A 26,402-nucleotide genomic window follows, 5' to 3' on the forward strand; every position below is an offset into this window, starting at 1 on the left:
CATTCTGTTCACATCTCTTATAGTCGCACGTCTCCATCCTGTTCACATCTCTTATAGTCGCACGTCTCCGTCCTGTTCGCATCTTATAGTCGCACGTCTCCGTCCTGTTCACATCTCTTATAGTCGCACATCTCCATCCTGTTCACATCTCTTATAGTCGCACATCTCCGTCCTGTTCACATCTCTTATAGTCGCACGTCTCCGTCCTGTTCACATCTCTTATAGTCGCACGTCTCCATCCTGTACATGTCTCTTATAGTCGCACATCTCCGTCCTGTACACATCTCTTATAGTCGCACGTCTCCATCCTGTACATGTCTCTTATAGTCACACATCTCCGTCCTGTTCACATCTTATAGTCGCACATCTCCATCCTGTTCACATCTCTTATAGTCGCACGTCTCCATTCTGTTCACATCTCTTATAGTCGCACATCTCCGTCCTGTTCACATCTCTTATAGTCGCACGTCTCCATCCTGTACATGTCTCTTATAGTCGCACATCTCCGTCCTGTACACATCTCTTATAGTCGCACGTCTCCATCCTGTACATGTCTCTTATAGTCACACATCTCCGTCCTGTTCACATCTCTTATAGTCGCACGTCTCCATTCTGTTCACATCTCTTATAGTCGCACATCTCCGTCCTGTTCACATCTCTTATAGTCGCACGTCTCCATCCTGTACATGTCTCTTATAGTCGCACATCTCCGTCCTGTACACATCTCTTATAGTCGCACGTCTCCATCCTGTACATGTCTCTTATAGTCACACATCTCCGTCCTGTTCACATCTCTTATAGTCGCACGTCTCCATTCTGTTCACATCTCTTATAGTCGCACATCTCCGTCCTGTTCACATCTCTTATAGTCGCACGTCTCCATCCTGTACATGTCTCTTATAGTCGCACATCTCCGTCCTGTACACATCTCTTATAGTCGCACGTCTCCATCCTGTACATGTCTCTTATAGTCACACATCTCCGTCCTGTTCACATCTTATAGTCGCACATCTCCATCCTGTTCACATCTCTTATAGTCGCACATCTCCGTCCTGTTCACATCTCTTATAGTCGCACGTCTCCTCCTGTACATGTCTCTTATAGTCGCACGTCTCCATCCTGTACATGTCTCTTATAGTCGCACATCTCCGTCCTGTTCACATCTTATAGTCGCACGTCTCCGTCCTGTTCACATCTCTTATAGTCGCACGTCTCCTCCTGTACACATCTCTTATAGTCGCACGTCTCCTCCTGTACACGTCTCTTATACTCACACGTCTCCTCCTGTACACATCTCTTATAGTCGCACGTCTCCATCCTGTGCACATCTCTTATAGTCGCACATCTCCGTCCTGTACACATCTCTTATAGTTGCACGTCTCCATCCTGTACATGTCTCTTATAGTCGCACATCTCCGTCCTGTTCACATCTCTTATAGTCGCACGTCTCCTCCTGTACATGTCTCTTATAGTCGCACGTCTCCATCCTGTACATGTCTCTTATAGTCGCACATCTCCGTCCTGTTCACATCTCTTATAGTCGCACGTCTCCGTCCTGTTCACATCTCTTATAGTCGCACGTCTCCTCCTGTACACATCTCTTATAGTCGCACGTCTCCTCCTGTACACGTCTCTTATACTCACACGTCTCCTCCTGTACACATCTCTTATAGTCGCACGTCTCCATCCTGTACATGTCTCTTATAGTCGCACATCTCCGTCCTGTACACATCTCTTATAGTTGCACGTCTCCATCCTGTACATGTCTCTTATAGTCGCACATCTCCGTCCTGTTCACATCTCTTATAGTCGCACGTCTCCATCCTGTTCACATCTCTTATAGTCGCACGTCTCCGTCCTGTTCGCATCTTATAGTCGCACGTCTCCGTCCTGTTCACATCTCTTATAGTCGCACATCTCCATCCTGTTCACATCTCTTATAGTCGCACGTCTCCATTCTGTTCACATCTCTTATAGTCGCACGTCTCCATCCTGTTCACATCTCTTATAGTCGCACGTCTCCGTCCTGTTCGCATCTTATAGTCGCACGTCTCCGTCCTGTTCACATCTCTTATAGTCGCACATCTCCATCCTGTTCACATCTCTTATAGTCGCACGTCTCCATTCTGTTCACATCTCTTATAGTCGCACATCTCCGTCCTGTTCACATCTCTTATAGTCGCACGTCTCCGTCCTGTTCGCATCTTATAGTCGCACATCTCCGTCCTGTACACATCTCTTATAGTCGCACGTCTCCATCCTGTACATGTCTCTTATAGTCGCACATCTCCATCCTGTTCACATCTCTTATAGTCGCACGTCTCCATTCTGTTCACATCTCTTATAGTCGCACGTCTCCATCCTGTTCACATCTCTTATAGTCGCACGTCTCCGTCCTGTTCGCATCTTATAGTCGCACGTCTCCGTCCTGTTCACATCTCTTATAGTCGCACATCTCCATCCTGTTCACATCTCTTATAGTCGCACATCTCCGTCCTGTTCACATCTCTTATAGTCGCACGTCTCCGTCCTGTTCACATCTCTTATAGTCGCACGTCTCCATCCTGTACATGTCTCTTATAGTCGCACATCTCCGTCCTGTACACATCTCTTATAGTCGCACGTCTCCATCCTGTACATGTCTCTTATAGTCACACATCTCCGTCCTGTTCACATCTTATAGTCGCACATCTCCATCCTGTTCACATCTCTTATAGTCGCACGTCTCCATTCTGTTCACATCTCTTATAGTCGCACATCTCCGTCCTGTTCACATCTCTTATAGTCGCACGTCTCCATCCTGTACATGTCTCTTATAGTCGCACATCTCCGTCCTGTACACATCTCTTATAGTCGCACGTCTCCATCCTGTACATGTCTCTTATAGTCGCACGTCTCCATCCTGTACATGTCTCTTATAGTCGCACATCTCCGTCCTGTACACATCTCTTATAGTCGCACGTCTCCATCCTGTACATGTCTCTTATAGTCACACATCTCCGTCCTGTTCACATCTTATAGTCGCACATCTCCGTCCTGTTCACATCTCTTATAGTCGCACGTCTCCGTCCTGTTCGCATCTTATAGTCGCACATCTCCGTCCTGTACACATCTCTTATAGTCGCACGTCTCCATCCTGTACATGTCTCTTATAGTCACACATCTCCGTCCTGTTCACATCTCTTATAGTCGCACGTCTCCATTCTGTTCACATCTCTTATAGTCGCACATCTCCGTCCTGTTCACATCTCTTATAGTCGCACGTCTCCATCCTGTACATGTCTCTTATAGTCGCACATCTCCGTCCTGTACACATCTCTTATAGTCGCACGTCTCCATCCTGTACATGTCTCTTATAGTCACACATCTCCGTCCTGTTCACATCTTATAGTCGCACATCTCCATCCTGTTCACATCTCTTATAGTCGCACATCTCCGTCCTGTTCACATCTCTTATAGTCGCACGTCTCCTCCTGTACATGTCTCTTATAGTCGCACGTCTCCATCCTGTACATGTCTCTTATAGTCGCACATCTCCGTCCTGTTCACATCTTATAGTCGCACGTCTCCGTCCTGTTCACATCTCTTATAGTCGCACGTCTCCTCCTGTACACATCTCTTATAGTCGCACGTCTCCTCCTGTACACGTCTCTTATACTCACACGTCTCCTCCTGTACACATCTCTTATAGTCGCACGTCTCCTCCTGTACACGTCTCTTATACTCACACGTCTCCTCCTGTACACATCTCTTATAGTCGCACGTCTCCATCCTGTGCACATCTCTTATAGTCGCACATCTCCATCCTGTTCACATCTCTAATACTCACAAGTCTCCATCCTATATACTTTTCTTATACTCGCACGTCTCCATCCTATATACGTTTCTTATACTCGCACTTCTCCGTCCTGTACACATCTCTTATACTCACACCTCTCCGTACTGTACACATCTCTTATACTCGCACGTCTCCTCCTGTACACGTCTCTTATACTCGCACGTCTCCGTCCTGTTCACATTTCTTATACTCACACGTCTCGGTCCTGTACACGTCTCTTATAGTCGCACGTCTCCGTCCTGTACACGTCTCTTATAGTCGCACGTCTCCATCGTGTACTGTCATGTCAGATGCTATTCACTCTAGGGCGTCAGACAGACAGCGGTAATTCCGCATTCGTTCACTATACGCTCAGTGGCGCCGGCTAGATTTTATCTAGGTTGTCCGGGGTTAATCTAGCTGGTACTCGGGTTGGAGGCTGGGTCACGCCCACTGCCTTTAAATAGTTCTGCTGGACTTTGGGCGTCGCCGATTATAGCTTGTGTCTTGTGCCTGGTGATCTCGGTCTGGAGTGGTGGTCTAGGAGAAGAAATATCGTATCTGGTGGTGTAATATCCTTTGTCATATTTCTCCTTCCTATATTTGTATTTGTTTTGCCCTGTGCACATTATAGTGTTTTCCTGTGTGTCTGCGGCGTGGTGTGTTTTTAGTTTTCCCTGTCTGTGCTTTCTGTGGGGGTTGGTGTGTGGTCTAATCACTGGGTGGCGGGTGGAGGTTTCAGCATAGGGCTGAAACAGGAGTCAGGGTCAGGCCTGGCGGCCCAGACATGCACACCTTTAGTGTAACTTCTGGGAAAGGGACAGACAGGGTTTTCCCTAGCCTGAGGGATATCGCAGGGGCCCGGGTACCCCCGTGACATTATAATCGGCCCCAAAATTTTGTATTCCATGGATCCCATGACTTCCATAACCCGCCAGTTGGAGTCGCTGTCCTTACAGGTCACTGAGTTGAAAGGGGCGGTTCAACAACAGGGTCTAGTAGTATCTAATGTGCAAGCTGAAACTGCAGGTAGAGTTGCAGAGCCAAAGATCCCTTTACCTGAGAGGTTTGCTGGGGAACGCAGTAAATTTGTTGTTTTTCGTGAAGCTTGCAAATTATATTTTTGTATGCGCCCGATTTCCTCAGGTAATGAGGCTCAGCGTGTGGGCCTGGTGTTGTCATTACTGAACGGAGACCCCCAAGCTTGGGCATTTTCTTTACCATCTAAATCAGCTGCATTTAACTCAGTGGAGAGTTTTTTTTCTGCTCTTGGGCTCATTTATGATGATCCTGACAGAATGTCTCTAGCAGAATCTAAAATTTGCGCTCTCCACCAAGGGGAGCGAATGGCGGAGGATTACTGTTCTGAATTTCACCGCTGGGCGGTGGACACGCAATGGAATGACCCGGCGCTGCGGAGTCAGCTTGTTCATGGGGTTTCGAGAATGGTTAAACAAGCCCTCCTGATGTATGAGACTCCTGCTTCTCTAGAATCTGCTATGAGTCTTGTTGTCTGCATTGATCGCCGTTTGCATCAGGGGGTGCAAGAGACGCCGCCTGTGGGGGAGGGCATAGGTGCACGTGAGGTTGCTGCAGGTCAGCCCAGGGAGCCTATGCAAATCGCAGGGGTGCCACATCATCGAGCCCCCTCGCTCAGGAAGCAGGAAGCCTGTTTTTGCTGTGGTAAAAATGGGCATTATGTAAATGCTTGTCCTCTGTTATCTAAGAAAAGTGCAATGGTGGAAAACTACTAAGCTCAGAGGGCGTGGAAGAGGCTAATCTGAGCTTATGTATATCTTCCATTGTGGTCTCTCAATGTATGCTCCCTGCCAGAGTTATGGTCGCTGGCAGAGAGCTGCCAATCACTGTTTTTGTGGATAGTGGTTCGGCCACTAATCTCATTGATGAGGAGTTTGCGCGCACGGCCGGGTTCACGGTCGAAAAACTGCCTCATCCTATCCGGGTGGTCACCATCAATGCTGCTCCTCTCCCACAGGGGGAGATTACTGAGTTTGTGGCTGAGGTGAAACTCCACATTGGGGTCTTACATTTCGAGCAGGTTACATGTAGGGTACTCAGTAATCTTCCTGCACAAATGGTTTGGGGTTTTCCATGGTTATCTATGCACAACCCGGTGATTGACTGGAAAACTCAGGACATAATCCAGTGGAGCGGATTCTGCCAGGAGAATTGCCTGGCCACATGTGTGTCCGCTGTGACTCCTAGCATTCCTGAGTCACTGTTGGATTTCGCAGATGTGTTCTCAGAGAAGGGTTGCTCAGAATTGCCACCACATCGCCCCTATGACTGTACTATTAGGTTTAAACCAGGGGCCAAATTGCCGAAAGCAAGGATGTTTAACATCTCTGGTCCTGAGAGGCAAGGTTTAGCAGACTACATTGCTGAGAGTTTGAGAAAAGGGCACATCAGGCCTTCGTCCTCACCTGTGGCAGCGGGGTTCTTCTTCATTAAGAAGAAAGATGGTGGACTATGCCCGTGTCTGGATTTCAGGGAGTTAAACCAGATTACGGTTCGTGATCCATACCCTATGCCACTAATACCTGATTTGTTCAACCAGGTGGCTGGTGCTAAGTGGTTCTCCAAGCTTGACCTCAGGGGGGCGTACAACCTCATAATAGTCCGTCAAGGTGAAGAGTGGAAGACAGCTTTTAATACTCCTGAGGGTCATTTTGAAAATTTGGTGATGCCATTTGGGTTGACAAACGCGCCTGCAGTATTTCAACATTTCATAAATGATATGTTCTCGCATGTCCTGGGGAAATTTGTTATTGTGTACCTAGATGACATTCTCATTTACTCATGCGACCGTGATACTTATTTAGAGCATGTCAGGCAGGTGTTACAGCTTCTCAGAGAGAATAAGCTCTATGCAAAACTTGAGAAATGTGTATTTTCGGTTCAGGAGTTGCCTTTCTTGGGTTATATTGTGTCCGCTTCAGGGTTTAAAATGGATGCCGCTAAGGTGCAAGCGGTGCTGCGTTGGGAAGAGCCTGATAACCTAAAAGTTCTTCAGCGGTTCCTTGGGTTTTCTAACTATTATAGAAAGTTTATTAAAGATTTTTCTACCATTGCTAAACCGCTTACTGACATGACGAAAAAGGGTATCAATTTCTCCGCCTGGCCTGAGGCTGCTGTGCGCGCATTTGAATTTCTTAAGAACAGTTTTGTTTCGGCCCCCATTCTTGTGCAGCCAGACGTATCGAAACCTTTTGTCGTGGAAGTCGATGCGTCTGAGGTTGGTGTGGGGGCGGTGCTGTCACAAGGCTCATCCTTGAGCGATTTGCGTCCTTGCGCCTATTTCTCCAAGAAACTGTCGTCTGCCGAACGTAACTACGATATCGGCAACAGGGAATTGTTGGCTATCAAGTTGGCTTTTGAGGAATGGTGACACTTCTTGGAGGGGTCGGTTCATCAGGTTACAGTTATCACCGACCATAAAAATCTGCTTTATTTAGTCAGCCAAGCATCCCCCAGGCAGGCTCGCTGGGCATTGTTTTTCACGCGGTTCAACTTTTTTTGGTTACGTACCGACCGGGGTCTAAGAACACTAAGGCGGATGCTTTATCCAGGTGTTTTCCGGGGGGAGAACCTCAGGAAGATCCGTACCCATCCTCCAAAATGGTGTAGTGGTCTCGGCTCTCACGACCGAGGTTGAGGCTGAGATTGCCGAGGCTCAGGAGGAAGTACCACCAGAGCTTCCCATTAACAAATCGTTTGTACCGCTCCATCTTCGCCTAAAGGTGTTGGGTGAGCATCATGATGCTGTCCTGGCTGGCCATCCAGGGGTTAGGGGTACCATGGAGTTGGTGTCGCGTCGGTTTTGCAGGAGGTGGTCAGACTTCACGGGGTTCCGTCTGACATCGTGTCTGACAGGGGTACTCAGTTTGTGGCAAAATTTTGGAAAGCATTTTGCTCATGGCTGGGGATCAAGTTATCGCATTCTTCGCCGTTTCATCCTCAGTCAAATGGTCAGACCGAGCATGTGAACCAGAATTTGGAGCAGTATTTACGCTGCTTTGTTTCTGACAATCAGGAGGAGTGGTCGAAGTTCCTTCCTTTGGCGGAGTTTGCTATAAATAATCACCTCCAGGAATCGTCTGGGGAGTCCCCGTTCTTTTTTGTTTACGGGCATCATCCTCAATTTTGTACTCTGCGTCAGGGGGGCTCTGCTGGCTTCCCGGAGGAGTACCAGCTAGGAGCACAACTGTCATCTGTCTGGAGGAGAGTGAAACAGCGCTTGCTGAGTGTGGGTGCTAGGTACAAACATGTGGCTGACAGTAGACGGGTGCCAGGTCCGGACCTGAGTGTGGGTGACTTGGTGTGGTTGTCCACAAAAAACATAAAACTCAAAATACCATCCCTGAAATTAGGTCCAAGGTTTATTGGTCCATTTAGGGTCGCCGCCATCATTAACCCGGTAGCCTACCGATTGGAGCTTCCTACGGTTTATAAGATACACAACGTATTCCACAGATCATTATTAAAAAAGGTGGTGGGTTCTGTGGACACGACGCCGACGCCATCTCCAGTCTTGGTGGATGGCAATTTGGAATTTGAAGTCTCCAAGGTGGTAGACTCTCGAGTAGTGTGCCGCACATTACAGTACCTGGTACACTGGCGTGGTTATGGGCCGGAAGAGAGGTCTTGGGTACCAGCCTCGGACATTCATGCGGACCGGCTGGTCAGTATGTTTCACCGCCGCCATCCGGACAAGCCGGGTCCTATAAGTCGTGAGGGCCCTGGGGTCCCTCGTAGAAGGCGGGGTACTGTCATGTCGGACGCTATTCACTCTATTGCGTCCGACAGACAGCGGTAATTCTGCATTCATCCACTATAAGCTCAGTGGCGCCGGCTAGATTTTATCTAGGTTGTCCGGGGTTAATCTAGCTGGTACTCGGGTTGGAGGCTGGGTCACGCCCACTGCCTTTAAATAGTTCTGCTGGACTTTGGGCGTCGCCGATTATAGCTTGTGTCTTGTGCCTGGTGATCTCGGTCTGGAGTGGTGGTCTAGGAGAAAAAATATTGTATCTGGTGGTGTATTATCCTTTGTCATATTTCTCCTTCCTATATTTGTATTTGTTTTGCCCTGTGCACATTATAGTGTTTTCCTGTGTGTCTGCAGCGTGGTGCGTTTTTAGTTTTCCCTGTCTGTGCTTTCTGTGGGGGTTGGTGTGTGGTCTAATCACTGGGTGGCGGGTGGAAGTTTCTGTCATGTCGGACGCTGTTCAGACCAGGCCGTTCCACAGACAGCGGTAATTCCGCTTTTGACCACTATTTGCTCATTGGCGTCGGCTAGATTTTATCTAGCTGTTCCGGGGTTAATTTACCTGATCCTCGGATTGGAAGCTGGGCCATGCCCATTGCCTTTAAATAGTTCTCCTGATCATTGGGCGTCGCCGATTATAGCTTCTGTCTTGTGCGTTGTTTTCTCGGTCTGGAGTGGAGAGCTGGTTGTTGGAGATTCGTTGCTAGTGGTGTATTTTCCTTAGTCTTATTTACTCCTTCCTATATTTGTATTTATTCTGCCCTGCACATTTATAGCGTATTCCTGAGTGACTGCGGCGTCTTGTATATTTTCCTTTATCCTTGTCTGTACTAACTGTGGGTATTGGTGTATTACCTCTTCACTGGGTGGTGGGCAGAGGTTTCTGCCTAGGGTTGAAACAGGAGACAGGGTGAGGTTCGAGGCCTGGACATGCACACCATCAGTGTAAACTCCAGGTAGAGGGTCAGTCAGAATTTCCCTAGTCTGAGGGAAATTGCAGGGGCCCGGGTTATTAGCTCTCGCTCACCTAGTCCCCCGTGACAGTTTCAGCATAGGGCTGAAACAGGAGTCAGGGTCAGGCCTGGTGGCCCAGACAAGCACACCATCAGTGTAAATTCTGGGAAAGGGACAGACAGGGTTTTCCCTAGCCTGAGGGATATCGCAGGGGCCCAGGTAACCAGCTTTAGTCTACCCAGTACCCCCGTGACAGTACATGTCTCTTATAGTCGCACGTCTCCATCCTGTACACATCTCTTATAGTCGCACGTCTCTGTCCTGTACACATCTCTTATAGTCGCACGTCTCCGTCCTGTTCACATCTCTTAAAGTCGCACGTCTCCGTCCTGTACAAATCTCGTACTCGCATGTTTCCTTCCTGTACATGTCTCTCATACTTACGCGTCTCCATCCTGTGTCATGAAGATAGGAATTATTTTTCCATTATGCTGTGGGACCAAGCCTTGCTGGCAGCCCCCTCGCACTGCTGCAGCCACTTCTTTTTCCCTCTTTATGAATTTCTGAATTTCTACTCCCCCTCCCATCAACCAAATGGTCATTCTAGAATGTGAGTTTTATGGCTCATCTAGCAGAGCAAAGTGTGTTTTCCCTCCAAGAATTTTTTTGTTTCCTGAGCAAAATACTCAAAGTCAAATTTAATAACACACAGTAATCCTTGAAACATGAAAATTAGATTTACAGCATCTGGGCAATTGGGGCTACGCATGGCTGCGTTTTGCAGCATTTATGGCCATCGGAGACCTGGGAAATGAATTTCTGCTCTCCAGTAAATCACAGACATACTGTGTTTGAACTCTAAATAACTGTAAAATCACAGGGGGAAAAATAATGTCAATAGCGTTGGCCTATTAGTTTCAAGGCCAGAGATATGGAAAAAAGGAGTTTTTGATAGCTTTCCAAAATTGGTGTACCTCCCGGAAAAGAGCCCACATATGAGGTCAGCCAAAGTGGGAGTCCCTAAGTTTAAGGCCAAGTCATAAACCAGGAATGTCCATTTTGGGAGGCATTCAGAGCCAGAGAGACAGCAACTAACACAAGGTTGGGGAGCTGAATCATTCCTTTGGGAACTCTTTTCCCCTTTATCAACATGTCGTACCTGTGACTGAGATTTCGTACATTTCTTACCTTTATCCCTTTTATTTTATAACTGTTTGTACACATTTGATTTTTTGTACATACCTCTTATACTCACACTTCTCCATCCTGTACACGTCTCTTATACTCGCACGTCTCGGTCCTGTACACGTCTCTTATACTCGCACGTCACATCCTGTACACATCTCTAGTACTCAAATGTCTCCATCCTGTACACGTCTCTAATACTCACAAGTCTCCATCCTATATACATTTCTTATACTTGCACTTCTTCATCCTGTACCCGTCTCTTCTACTTGCACGCCTCCATCCTGTAAATGTTTCTTATACTCGCACGTCTCCATCCTGTACACGTCTCTTATAGTCACACGTCTCCATCCTGTTCACATCTCTTATACTCACACGTCTCGGTCCTGTATACGCCTCTTATAGTCGCACGTCTCCGTCCTGTACACATCTCTTATACTCACACGTCTCCTCCTGTACACGTCTCTTATAGTCGCACGTCTCCATCCTGTACACATCTCTTATAGTCGCACGTCTCCGTCCTGTACACATCTCTTATACTCGCACGTCTCCATCCTGTACACGTCTCTTTTACTCACACGTCTCCATCCTGTACACGTCTCATATACTCGCACGTTTTCATTCTGTACACGTCTCTTGTACTCGCACGCCTCCGTCCAGTACACGTCTCTTATACTCGCACGTCTCTGTCCTGTACACGTCTCTTATACTCACACGTCTCCTCCTGTACACGTCTCTTATACTCACACGTCTCCGTCCTGTACACACCTCTTATACGCGCACATCTCCTCCTGTACAAGTCTCTTATGCTCGCACGTCTCCGTCCTGTACACGTCTCTTATACTCTCACGTCTCCTCCTGTACACGTCTCTTATACTCGCAGGTCTCCTCCTGTACACATCTCTTATACTCGCACGTCTCCGTCCTGTACACGTCTCTTATACTCGCACATTTCCATTCTGTACACGTCTCTTGTACTCGCACGCCTCCGTCCTGTACACGTCTCTTATACTCGCACTTTTCCGTCCTGTACATGTCTCTTATACTCGCACGTCTCCTCCTGTACACGTCTCTTATACTCGCACGTCTCCTCCTGTACACGTCTCTTATACTCGCACGTCTCTGTCCTGTACACGTCTCTTATACTCACACGTCTCCTCCTGTACACACCTCTTATACTTGCACGTCTCCTCCTGTACAAGTCTCTTATACTCGCAAGTCTCCGTCCTGTACACGTCTCTTATACTCTCACGTCTCCTCCTGTACACGTCTCTTATACTCGCAGGTCTCCTCCTGTAGACATCTCTTATACTCGCACGTCTCCATCCTGTACACGTCTCTTAAACTCTCACGTCTCTGTCCTGTACACGTCTCTTATACTTGCACGTCTCCGTTCTGTACACGTCTCTTATACTCGCACGTTTTCATTCTGTACACGTCTCTTGTACTCGCACGCCTCCGTCCAGTACACGTCTCTTATACTCGCACGTCTCTGTCCTGTACACGTCTCTTATACTCACACGTCTCCTCCTGTACACGTCTCTTATACTCACACGTCTCCGTCCTGTACACACCTCTTATACGCGCACATCTCCTCCTGTACAAGTCTCTTATACTCGCACGTCTCCGTCCTGTACACGTCTCTTATACTCTCACGTCTCCTCCTGTACACGTCTCTTATACTCGCAGGTCTCCTCCTGTACACATCTCTTATACTCGCACGTCTCCGTCCTGTACACGTCTCTTATACTCGCACGTTTCCATTCTGTACACGTCTCTTGTACTCGCACGCCTCCGTCCTGTACACGTCTCTTATACTCGCACTTTTCCGTCCTGTACACGTCTCTTATACTCGCACATCTCCTCCTGTACACGTCTCTTATACTCGCACGTCTCCTCCTGTACACGTCTCTTACACTCGCACGTCTCTGTCCTGTACACGTCTCTTATACTCACACGTCTCCTCCTGTACACATAGTTACATAGTTACATAGTTACATAGTTATTGAGGTTGAAGGAAGACTTTAAGTCCATCTAGTTCAACCCATAGCCTAACCTAACATGCCCTAACATGTTGATCCAGAGGAAGGCAAAAAAAACCCATGTGGCAAGGAGTAACTCCACCATGGGGAAAAAAATTCCTTCCCGACTCCACATACGGCAATCAGACTAGTTCCCTGGATCAACGCCTTATCAAGGAATCTAGTGTATATACCCTGTAATATTATACTTTTCCAGAAAGGTATCCAGTCCCCTCTTAAATTTAAGTAATGAATCACTCATTACAACATCATACGGCAGAGAGTTCCATAGTCTCACTGCTCTTACAGTAAAGAATCCGCGTCTGTTATTATGCTTAAACCTTCTTTCCTCCAGACGTAGAGGATGCCCCCTTGTCCCTGTCTCAGGTCTATGATTAAAAAGATCATCAGAAAGGTCTTTGTACTGTCCCCTCATATATTTATACATTAAAATAAGATCACCCCTTAGTCTTCGTTTTTCCAAACTAAATAGCCCCAAGTGTAATAACCTATCTTGGTATTGCAGACCCCCCAGTCCTCTAATAACCTTGGTCGCTCTTCTCTGCACCCGCTCCAGTTCAGCTATGTCTTTCTTATACACCGGAGACCAGAACTGTGCACAGTATTCTAAGTGTGGTCGAACTAGTGACTTGTATAGAGGTAAAATTATGTTCTCCTCATGAGCATCTATGCCTCTTTTACTGCATCCCATTATTTTATTTGCCTTTGTAGCAGCTGCCTGACACTGGCCACTGAATATGAGTCTGTCATCCACCCATACACCCAGGTCTTTTTCATTGATGGTTTTGCCCAGAGTTTTAGAATTAAGCACATAGTTATACATCTTATTACTTCTACCCAAGTGCATGACCTTACATTTATCCCCATTAAAACTCATTTGCCATTTATCAGCCCAAGCTTCTAGTTTACATAAATCATCCTGTAATATAAAATTGTCCTCCCCTGTATTGATTACCCTACAGAGTATAGTGTCATCTGCAAATATTGAAATTCTACTCTGAGTGCCCCCTACAAGGTCATTAATAAATATGTTAAAAAGAAGAGGGCCCAATACTGACCCCTGTGGTACCCCACTGCTAACCGCGACCCAGTCCGAGTGTGCTCCATTAATAACCACCCTTTGTTTCCTATCCCTGAGCCAGCTCTCAACCCACTTACACATATTTTCCCCTATCCCCATTACTCTCATTTTATGTATCAACCTTTTGTGTGGCACCGTATCAAAAGCTTTGGAAAAGTCCATATACACTACGTCCACTGGGTTCCCTTGGTCCAGTCCGGAACTTACCTCTTCATAGAAGCTGATCAAATTAGTCTGACATGAGCGGTCCCTAGTAAACCCGTGCTGATACTGGGTCATGAGGTTATTCCTCTTCAGATACTCCAGTATAGCATCCCTTAGAATGCCCTCCAGGATTTTACCCACAGTAGAGGTTAAGCTTACTGGCCTATAATTACCGAGTTCAGTTTTTGCCCCTTTTTTGAATATTGGCACCACATTTGCTATACGCCACTCCTGTGGTACAGACCCTGTTATTATGGACTCTTTAAAGATTAAAAATAATGGTCTATCAATGACTGTACTTAGTTCCTGCAGTACTCGGGGGTGTATCCCATCCGGGCCCGGAGATTTGTCAATTTTAGTTATTTTTAGACGCCGCTGTTCTTCCTGCTGGGTTAAGCAGGTGACATTTAATGGGGAATTTTTATCACTAGTCATATTGTCTGCCATGGGATTTTCTTTTGTAAATACTGATGAAAAAAAGTCATTTAGCAGATTGGCTTTTTCCTCATCCTCATCCACCATTTCACCCAGACTATTTTTAAGGGGGCCAACACTGTCATTTTTTAGTTTCTTACTATTTATATAGTTAAAGAATATTTTGGGATTATTTTTACTCTCTCTGGCAATGAGTCTCTCTGTCTCAATCTTTGCTGCCTTGATTTGCTTTTTACAGAATTTATTTAATTTTCTGTATTTATTTAATGCCTCATCACTACCTACTTCCTTTAATTCTCTAAATGCTTTCTTTTTGTTCCTTATTGCGCCCCTTACAGCTCTATTTAGCCATATTGGTTTCCTCCTATTTCTAGTATGTTTATTCCCATACGGTATATACTGTGCACAGGTCCTATCCAGGATGCTAATAAACGTCTCCCATTTTCTTTGTGTATTTTTGTGTCTCAGGATATCGTCCCAGTTAATTGCACCAAGATCCTCTCTCATCCGTTGGAAATTTGCCCTCCTGAAGTTTAGTGTCCTTGTCACCCCCCTACTACCCATCTTATTAAAGGTTACATGAAAACTTATTATTTTATGATCACTATTCCCCAAGTGACCCCCAACCCTTATATTTGATATGCGGTCTGGCCTGTTGGTTAATATTAGGTCTAGCAGTGCCCCCCTCCTTGTTGGGTCCTGAACCAGCTGTGAAAGGTAAGTGTCTCTCATAGTTGTCAAAAACCGATTACCTTTGCTGGAACTGCAGGTTTCTGTTCCCCAATCTATTTCAGGGTAGTTGAAGTCCCCCATAATAATGACTTCTCCTTGAGTCGCAGCTTCATCTATTTGCTTTACGAGGATATTCTCCATTGCTTCCATTATTTTTGGAGATTTATAACAAACCCCTATCAGTAATTTATTATTTTTTCCCCCTCCCCTTATCTCCACCCACAGAGACTACATTTTCATTAAATTCACCTATATCACGCAGGATGGGTTTTAAGGAAGATTTTACATATAGACACACCCCTCCCCCTCGCTTATCTGTACGGTCATTTCTGAACAGGCTATAGCCCTGCAAGTTAACAGCCCAGTCATGGCTCTCATCCAGCCACGTCTCAGATATCCCCACCATGTCATAATTATGTTCCAACAACATTAGTTCTAATTCGTCCATTTTGTTGGCGAGGCTTCTGGCATTAGTATACATGCACTTGATGTTACTCTCTGTACCTCTATTCTTTCTTAAATTACTAACTGTTCTAACCCCACCCCCCATGCCACCGCCACCCCCAACTTCCTTATTTGTGCCCAGCTCTCTATCTGCACTATCTTCCCCTCCTATAAAATGAATACCCTCCCCCCCAATCCCTAGTTTAAACACTCCTCCAACCTTCTAACCATTTTCTCCCCCAGCACAGCTGCCCCTTCCCCATTGAGGTGCAGCCCGTCCCTAGCGTAGAGCCTGTAGCCCACTGAGAAGTCGGCCCAGTTCTGCAGGAACCCAAACCCCTCCTTCCTACACCAATTCTTGAGCCACTTATTAACCTCCCTAATCTCCCGTTGCCTCTCTGGCGTGGCACGTGGTACAGGCAGTATTTCGGAAAATACCACGTTGGAGGTCCTTGCTTTCAGCTTGCAGCCTAATTCCCAGAAATCATCTTTAAGGACCTTCCACCTACCTCTAACTTTGTCATTTGTGCCAATGTACACCATGACCGCTGGGTCCTCACCAGCCCCTCCCAGTAATCTGTCCAACCGATCAGCGATGTGTCGGACTCGAGCGCCAGGTAGGCAGCACACCGTCCGACGATCCCTGTCTTTGTGACAGATTGCCCTATCTGTTCCCCTAATAATTGAGTCCCCCACTACCAGCACCTGTCTGGCCTGCCCTGCTCTCCTTTTTCCCTCCTTACTGGAGCAGTCACTCCTCCGGCTTTCAGAGGACATGCCTGGCTGCAGCAGTGCTACCCCTGTACTGGCACCCCCCTCATCTGCCAACTTAGCAAACTTATTGGGGTGTGCCAGATCAGGACTAGCCTCCCTGGCACTCTTCCCTCTACCCCGCCTTCTATCTGTCACCCAGCTAACTGCCACACTGTCCTGCAGCTCCATCCTACCATCCCCCTCCTCATCTATCCCATTGAGCGTCTGCTCTGTGAGCAGAAGACTCCTCTCCATATTGTCTATGGATCTCAGTGTTGCCAGCTGCACATTTAGATCCAAAATCTGGGCTTCCAAATGCACAATGTGCTCACATCTCGCACAGCAGTATGCACCCTCGACCAGCTGGTCAAGGACTGCATACATGTGGCAAGATGTGCACTGGATGGCATTAACAATAGTGGAGCACATTTCCTAATGGGGATTGCACCACACAGAAACTTTAATTAAAAATAAATACAAAGTATTAATTTAAAAAAAAAAAAAAAAAAAAAAAAAAAAAAACAGAAGCAATTCCTCCCTTGGAAACTCCCTGATTCCAAAGTCACTGAATCACAAGTCACACACTTACCGCCGTTCTCACTTACGCTCAGGTCACACTCAGCTCGCTCACACTCGCTGTGCTGAAGATTTATAGATTTTTTTTTTTTCTCTCTATCTCCCCTCAACAGCAATCCACCTTGCTGTTCAGATGCACTTCCAAAAAGGACTTTTTTTGCACGTCTCCTCCTGTACAAGTCTCTTATACTCGCAAGTCTCCGTCCTGTACACGTCTCTTATACTCTCACGTCTCCTCCTGTACACGTCTCTTATACTCGCAGGTCTCCTCCTGTACACATCTCTTATACTCGCACGTCTCCGTCCTGTACACGTCTCTTAAACTCTCACGTCTCTGTCCTGTACACGTCTCTTATACTTGCACGTCTCCATTCTGTACACGTCTCTTATACTCGCACATCTCCTCCTGTACACTTCTCTTATACTCGCACATCTCCGTCCTGTACACGTCTCTTATACTCACACGTCTCCGTCCTGTACACACCTCTTATACGCGCACTTCTCCTCCTGTACAAGTCTCTTATACTCGCACTTTTCCGTCCTGTACACGTCTCTTATACTCGCACGTCTCCTCCAGTACACGTCTCTTATACTCGCACGTCTCTGTCCTGTACATGTCTCTTATACTCACACGTCTCCTCCTGTACATGTCTCTTATACTCACACGTCTCCGTCCTGTACACACCTCTTATACTCGCAAGTCTCCGTCCTGTACACGTCTCTTATACTCTCACGTCTCCTCCTGTACACGTCTCTTATACTCGCAGGTCTCCTCCTGTACACATCTCTTATACTCGCACGTCTCCGTCCTGTACACGTCTCTTATACTTGCACGTCTCCGTCCTGTACACGTCTCTTAAACTCTCACGTCTCTGTCCTGTACACGTCTCTTATACTTACACGTCTCCTCCTGTACACGTCTCTTAAACTCTCATGTCTCCGTCCTGTACACGTCTCTTAAACTCTCACGTCTCTGTCCTGTACACGTCTCTTATACTTGCACGTCTCCGTTCTGTACACGTCTCTTATACTCGCACATCTCCTCCTGTACACGTCTCTTATACTTGCACGTCTCCGTCCTGTACACGTCTCTTATACTCGCACATCTCCTCCTGTACACATCTCTTATAGTCGCACATCTCCTCCTGTACACATCTCTTATACTCGCACGTCTCCGTCCTGTACACGTCTCTTATACTTGCACGTCTCCGTCCTGTACACGTCTCTTAAACTCTCACGTCTCTGTCCTGTACACGTCTCTTATACTCACACGTCTCCTCCTGTACACGTCTCTTATACTCGCACGTCTCCGTTCTGTACACGTCTCTTATACTCGCACATCTCCTCCTGTACACGTCTCTTATACTCGCACGTCTCCGTTCTGTACACGTCTCTTATACTCGCACATCTCCTCCTGTACACGTCTCTTATACTCGCACATCTCCTCCTGTACACTTCTCTTATACTCACCGTAGTTCCTCTATCCTGCAGTCTGAACTGGACAGAGCCTCCATCAGTTTACTGAAGTGAGGACCGGACAGACGGTTATTAGACAGGACAAGGATCTTCAGGGATTTGTTATTCCTTATTACAGACGCCAGCAGGATGCAGGATGTGTCCGATAGATCATTACCAGCAAAACTGTAAGAATAAGAATATGAGATGTGGGTGACACTGTCACAAATCGTTAGTATGAAACCTGTAGACTGAGAATGTGGAGAGAAAACATCAATGTATGTTAGAATTGTCGTTAATAGAAGCCGCCTTGTTTGTTTGATGGATGTTAGCACTGCCGGCAGCTACTGTATATGTATGGCATATTATAAAGAGGTGATTATTAGTGATGATGAGCGAATTTGTTCGGAAAATTATCACCAAACATGAATTCGGCACAAATGTGGCACATTCGGATTCGTGATCTGAAACCCTAGCAACATTTTATAAAATCGAAAAAAATCAGTAGCATTCGGCAAAAGTGCAGGAAAATATTTACGTTGCCACAAAAATATTTTCAGCACTTTAGCAACTATAATGGTTGTGTTTCATGAGCATTTGGCACGTGTTTGATGAGGGGAGGGGGTTTGCAGAGCTCAGAGGCGCCGTCTTCTTGGAAGCACAGCAGTCATTTTTTACCCCCTAACTTTATGTGTGCACATTGTGGCTAGCCAATCAGGGAGCAGGAAACACCCACAATGTCCTGACACTACGGCTTGTATCATTGGCTTCTGAAATCACATGTCACTCCACATACAAATAGCGGACATCTTGTTTTATCACCATTTGATCACTGTAACAGTGCAGAGAGGCTGCTCCTGACGCTGGCACTGTTAACCGCAAGATTTTATCTTCTATATCAGTCAGATAGTGTTGCTAGATAGTGTCCAGTGTTGCTGTAGAATTTACCGTACATAATTTTTTCTTTTTGTTCCATTACTGAGGTTCTCAGACAAAGCCGTCAGGGCACATGTCCTACAAGTGTGTTGTGCTCTGCTTCTATAGTGCTCCATGCACGAGTATAGAGTTCTAAATAATATTTTTTCAGTAGCTAAATGTTGAAAAGCCAGCTGTATCCCACATTTTAGCTAGTTGGATAGGTGGTTGTATATCAGTCAGATACTGTAGGTAGCTACTGTCCAGTGTGGCTGTTAAATTTACCTTCCAGCATTTTTTTTTCTTTTTTGGACATTACAGAGGTCCACAGACAAATCCAGCAGGGCACATGTTGTGCACTGCTTCTATGTTGCTCCATGCTCGAGTATAGCATTTTGATTCACATGTAGCTAGTGAAAAAATATTAAACAGTCTGCTGTATCCCACATAGTCATTTAATGCCATAGTGATAAAAACCTGTCTGCAGACCTAAGGCACATTAATAAAACACTTATAATTTTTTTCTGTTTCTAAATGTGAAACAGCCTGCTGTATCCCACATTGTCATTTTGTGTCAGTGATATGAACATTAACATCAATGATCCACCAAAAACTTGTGCCAAATGCATATATCACAAATCAGTCCGTATCACTAAATTCCCATGGCTTAGGGAAAGTGAACAGAAAAAGCAAATTTCTCCCAAATAAATTACAATTATTGTTTTCATTACAAATTTGTAAAATACATACAACATTAAATACAAATCAAGATCTCAGATGTAAGAGACACCTGGCTAATGAATCCTTTAACCACATATAAAAATCTCCTATTTCAATCTAATGATCAACACATGACTCTATTAGAGGAGACTACCACACGATCCCAATCTCCGTATGTAATAGGACTGGCACATAAATTGTCCTGGATTGAATGGCTGACATCGGAGCTACATATAAATGCACTGGAGCTAAATAGCCATCCTAGCCTACTTAATTGCACCGTATGTCACTGCCATAAATCACTGAAGGTGAGTGCATGATAAGCAAACATTGCCTGTAAGGCTAAATAAAACCCTGTCTAAATACTTAAATGTGTGGATTCAATACCGTGTCCCTCCACACCGACGCACGTTTCATCAACACTTCTTCAGGAGGACATGTTGATCATTAGATTGGAATAGGAGATTTTTATATGTGGTTAAAAGATTCATTAGCCAGGTGTCTCTTACATCTGAGGTGTTGATTTGTATTTAATGTTGTATGTATTTTAGAAATTTGTAATAAAAACTATAATTTTAATTTTTTTGGGAGAAATGTGCTTTTTCTGTTCACTTTCTCTAAGCCATGGGAATTTAGTGATACGGACTGATTTTTTTAAAAAAAATATGGAAAAAATATAAAAGTTTAAATCTTTCGCCCCATACAAAATAAAACAATAAAAAAATCAAATATACACATTTGGTATTGCCGCATTCAGAATCGCCCCATCTATCAATAAAAAAAGGAATAACCTGATCGCTAAACGACGTAGCGAGAAAAAAAGTCAAAACGCCAGAATTAAATTTTTTTTTGTCGCAGCGACATTGCATTAAAATGCAATAAGAGGCGATCAAAAGAACGTATCTGCACCAAAATGGTATCAATAAAAACGTCAGCTCGGCACACAAAAAATAAACCCTCACCCGACCCCAGATCACGAAAAATGGAGACTCTACGGGTAACGTAATTTTGCGCAATTGTTTTTTTTTTTTGCAAAGATAGGAATTTTTTTTCAACACTTAGATAAAAAAGAGCCTAGACATGTTTGGTGTCTATGACCTCGTAATGACCTGGAGAATCATAATGGCAGGACAAAAAACAAGTGTGGGATTGCACTTTTTTTGCAATTTCACCACACTTGGAATTTTTTTCCTGTTTTCGAGTACACGACATGGTAAAACCAATGGTGTAGTTCAAAAGTACAACTCGTCCCGCAAAAAATAAGCCCTCATATGACCATATTGACAGAAAACTAAAAATGTTATGGTTCTGGGAAGGAGGGGAGCGAAAAACAAAAAATGCAAAACCGAAAAAAGCTCCGTGGGTTAAGGGGTTAAACACTGCCTGGTTTTGGTGAGCCGTGGCTGTGCAGTACAGAGATGGGGCATTCCCTCTGCAGTGTTGGAATGTCTGTTTCATGAAGGCAGAGGTTGAGGGCGTAGGTGGAGGCCCTAAAGGAGGTGGAGGAGGAAGAAGCACTGGAGGAAGTATTAGATACAGAGGTTTGTTGCGCAAGCCCTGGGGATTCCAAGACTTGGGGTCTAGTCACTAGTGATGAGCAAGTATACTCGTTACTCGAGATTTCCCGAGCACGCTCGGGTGGTCTCCGAGTATATTTTAGCGCTCGGAGATTTACCCCAGCATAAGTACATGTGGGGTTGCCTTGTTGCTAGGGAATCCCCACATGTACTTATGCTGGCTAACAGATGTAAATCATTCAGCAGCAGCGAAGAAAACCAAATCTCCGAGCACTAAAAAATACTCGGAGGTCACCCGAGCGTGCTCGGGAAATCTTGAGTAATGAGTATATTCGCTCATCACTACTAGTGACACCTTGCTGTCTAGTGCTTTAATTCTCCATCCCCTGGTGTGTATTAGTTTAGTTCAGGCAGAGGTTTCGGCTGGCTCCCAACTTTACCAAACCTCTGGAATCTCCAGTCCAGACGTCCGAGCCACATGAGGCCATGTAGGTGTCACAAACGGGGTCTAAGTCCCGGACCTCTCATGCACTCAAGCTCTGTCCTGTCGGCGAGCAGTTCGGACATTATGCCAGGAAATGTCCCCAGCGGTCTGGAAAACGTCAGCTTCTAGTGGGTATAGAAGGAGGTACACTAGACACGGCGACGTTTTCTTCCAAATTGTCCTTCAAGGGGACATTTACCATAGGCCCTTCCACTCATTCCCTAGCAACCAGGCAACCCCCACATGTACTTATGCTGGCTAGCAAATGTAAATCATTCAGCAGCGGCGAAGAAAACCAAATCTCCGAGCACTAAAAAATACTCGAAGGTCACCCGAGCGTGCTTGGGAAATCTCGAGTAACGATTATATTCTCTCATCACTACTAGTGACACCTTGCTGTCTAGTGCTTTAAGTCTCCATCCCCTGGTGTGTATTAGTTTAGTTCTCCAACTCAAGCTGTTTAGTAGTTTAGTTCTCCAACCCCTGTTGTCTAATACTTTAGTTCTCCATGTTCTGGTGTGTATTTGTTTAGTTCTGCAATCATAGCTGTTTAGTAGTTTAGTTTTCCAACCCCTGTTGTCTATCAGTTTAGTTATCCATCGTATGGTGTGTAGTGGTTTAGTTCTAGAACAGTAGCTGTTTGGTAGTTTAGTTCTCCAACCCCCGTTGTCTAGTAGTTTAGTTATCCATCTTATGGTGTGTAGTGGTTTATTTCTCCATGCCCAAGCGCCCTGCAAGCCTTGGGGATTCCAAGACTTGTGGAGCAGCCCTATCCCCGACTGCTCCTACAGCCACCAGATTCACCCAGTGCCCAGTCATCTAGCTGTAATTCCCCTGTCCATGCTTGCTCATCTAGGTGTCAATGTTGAAATGCACCCTGGCAGACATAGAATTTTTTAGGGAACGGGTGATGTTGTCTGTGACTTGTTGTTCTAGGGTAGCACGGTGGCTCAGTGGATAGCATTGCAGCGCTGGAGTCCTGGGTTCTAATCTTGGACAACATCTGCAAAGAGTTTGTATGTTATCCCCGTGTTTGTGTGGGTTTCCTCCAGGTACTCCGGTTTCCTCCCACATTCCAAGACATACTGATAGGGAATTTAGATTGTGAGCCCCATCGGGGACAGTGATGATAATGTGTGCAAAACTGTGAAGTGCTGCGGAATATGTTAGCGCTATATAAAAATAAAGATTATTATTAAAGATTATTAGTGCAGGCACATTTTTTGTTACAGAAGTAATGGTGAATGGGCAACTAGTTTTGGGGGGACTGTGACGGCAATCAGCTTTCGGAAACCGTCTGTATCCATAAGGTGGAAAGGCTGCATTTCCGTGGCCAACAGATTGGAGTGGCCATGCAATAATCACAGAGAGCACAGGACATGAGTCATACAGAAACAAGCGCTGTGATCTTAGTAGTGAATAGCTCTCAGCTGGCTCCATCGTCCAGACAATGACACGACTGGGTGACGAATCATCCGCGGAGGCTGCAGGCTGTTCACAATAATTATTTCTCTTAAAAGTAATAGTGAGCGTACAGCTTAACCATGTCCAGATTACATCACATGGAATATGCGTATATCCGTTGTACAATCACTGCTAACTCCACGATAACCCTACACTCCTCGCTGCCAACAATCCTGTTTTTTAACCCAATAAATAACTACAGACCGAATGGACGCCATTCTTCTCTTGAGGTTCACACCATCAGAGTGTTCCATCCCCTCTCCCTCGGAGTAGCATTTATATACCGGCCCCCAGGCTCACCCACCCACTTCCTTGACCACGTTTATGCATTGCGGCCACACTTCATGTCCTCAGAATTGACAACCCTTATCCTGGGAGACTTCAACAGCTCCACCTCCCCAACTACATCCCAGCTTCTATCTCTAGCCAATTCTCGTGGCCTCTCACAAATGTAAAACTCTGAGACACACAAAGACGGTAACACCCCTGATCTGGACTTAGTCAGGTTCAGTTCATTCTTCTACCTAGATGACTCACCTCTTACCCTTTGTCCCGCATGAAACTAGGAGTATAACCACAACTTAGACATTTTTAGGTGCTCGTAAAAACACATGTGTTTAGGGCGGACTATCACATTCCCTAATCAAAGTCCTTTTTTATAGATATAGCTTATTCTCTACTTCTCTGAACATAGTTCACCATCAAACTCAACCGTACCCAAAAGGCTCATGCAGCCTTTATCTACCCCCCATTTCCTCAAGAAGGTTGTACCATCATTGTAAATAAGCACCTGTAATTGGTGTCATCCCCACCTCATTGTAGATTGTAAGCTCTGAAGAGCATGGCCATCATTATTCTTGCTTTAATTGTTTGATTATCTTAAACTTGGTAACTGCTTTATATGAAATGCTAACTCATAAAGCTATGCGTAATGTGTTTGTGATATATGAATACAATTTATCATTATTAGTAGATTGAAGATGGTGAAATTCAAACTGTTAACTGTGCCATTTGTAGGAGTGAAGAATCTTTTATGTGAGCACAACTGCACAAACGAGAGTTTGCTGCTGTGCTGACACAGGGTGGAGTAGAATAAACACAACAAGCTATTGGAATGTGAGAGAGGAGCAGGTGTGGATGTTACATTGGATTGAGAAAGATGGAGTGTGCTTGGTATGTAAAATCAGTCCAAAACAGCAGGCATGTCCAATTCCATATCAACTGACAGGCTCTCAATCACTCCAACTGTAGGGGGTAAACAAGTGAAGGTTCTTCGGCCGGAGACCTGTGTGACAACACTTGACATGGTGATGGAGGAGGAAGAATCAGAAGATGCAGTTGATGGGGTGGACAGTGGTTTGAGAGACCCACTAGTCTTTATTTTAGCACTAAGATATTCCCAGATAACGCAAGCTGATCACGCATTTGCAAGGTCATGCATGTAGTACTGAAATGATTTCTTTTTTTTACTCTACTGGGTTGTTTTTAAAAAAGTTGACAGATAACATGATTTTTTAGATTTTTCCTGGTCTGAAAAAAGACCCAAGCTAGGCAACTGCAGAACTACAAAAGCTGCTGTCCATTGCCAGAGTTGGGCCTCAGGATGCATTGGTTGTCATGATTGCATAACTCTGTGTCTAAGTAACCTCCTTTTCTTGCTCCTTCTCCTCTGCTGAGCTACTCGGTTGCATGCCTCTGGGTTTACAGCAAGTGTGAGTGATCTACTACCTCATTGTCATCCTCTCTGTTCTCCCACTCCTCACCCTGAGAGTCACCCTCCTCCTCTTACTGCCTTGACAGCACAGTACAGTATGCTGAGTCTCATCACAAATGGATCACATTCACCCAACGAGGTTAAGTCTGTTGACAACGGTTCCGTTTATGCTCGGATAAAACTTTGTCAGGCCATAGATCTAAGTAAAAAAAAAGTTGGCCATTGGTGCAGATGATTTCCTGCTTTTGACTCTGTGAATCTTTAGAGTACACTTCCTATGTCCATGGCATACAAAGTGTGAAGAGATATGCAGACTCAGTCATCTGTTGTGTCCAACAGTCAGTTGGGCGTTTGGAGAATTGTGATGTGGGGGAAAAAAGGTTAATTGGGGTGCCACCATTGAGGACTGTACTGTGTGTTATGTTAAGGTGGAGGAAGAGGAGCAGAGCCCACTTGATGCAGCCCTTGCCATCTACTAGAGCACATGTTCTTTCTGGCCCTCATCTACTGTACCGTTGTACAGCTGCCAAAGAAAGGGAGCAGAGTTGCCCGTCCAGTAACAGAAGTTGTAAAATTGCTGTGCAAATTCTGACTGCAGCAACACAAACCGACTTCTCATCCCTCATATCATACCTGTCTCACAACCCTAAACAGCTATTTAGTACTTTCAATTCTTTCCTGCATCCACCAGTTTCCTCTCTCCCTCATCTCAGCTGAATACTTTGCCTCCCACCTGTGAATTTGACACAATAATGTCCCACCTCATTCCAAACTTTACCACAGTCTTCATCACAAGCATAACCCACTTCTCCAACCTGTCACTAATAACTGGTGTCTTCCATCCTAATTGAAACATACCTTGATCACACTCATCCTCAAAAAGCCCATTCTTGACCCATCCTCTGTGTCTACTAGAGTTAAGCAACTTTTACTTTTTTAGGATCGAGTCGGGTTTCGCGAAACCCGACTTTGTCAAAAGTCGGGTCGGGTGAAATCGGCCGATTATTGCAAAAAGTCTGGGGCCGACCGAAACATGAAACCCAATGCAAGTCAATGGGGAATCAAAGTCGGCAGTGAGTGGAGGACAGGAAAACACCTACAGTGCCCATTTTAATGCCAAAAAC

General features: G+C 45.5%; 1 protein-coding gene across 1 annotated transcript in view; it reads right to left on the bottom strand.

Annotated features, from left to right (window-relative positions):
- The window catches only part of LOC143783098 (NACHT, LRR and PYD domains-containing protein 12-like), a 173,728-nt gene that overhangs the window by 44,118 nt on the left and 103,208 nt on the right, over positions 1–26,402 (bottom strand). Inside the window, exon 7 of the mRNA XM_077271350.1 lies at positions 18,480–18,650. Coding sequence (XP_077127465.1) covers positions 18,480–18,650 — 171 coding nt within the window. The remainder of the gene's footprint in view (positions 1–18,479; positions 18,651–26,402) is intronic.

This window comes from Ranitomeya variabilis, chromosome 6 (assembly GCF_051348905.1).
Source record: "Ranitomeya variabilis isolate aRanVar5 chromosome 6, aRanVar5.hap1, whole genome shotgun sequence".
Lineage (NCBI taxonomy): Eukaryota > Metazoa > Chordata > Amphibia > Anura > Dendrobatidae > Ranitomeya > Ranitomeya variabilis.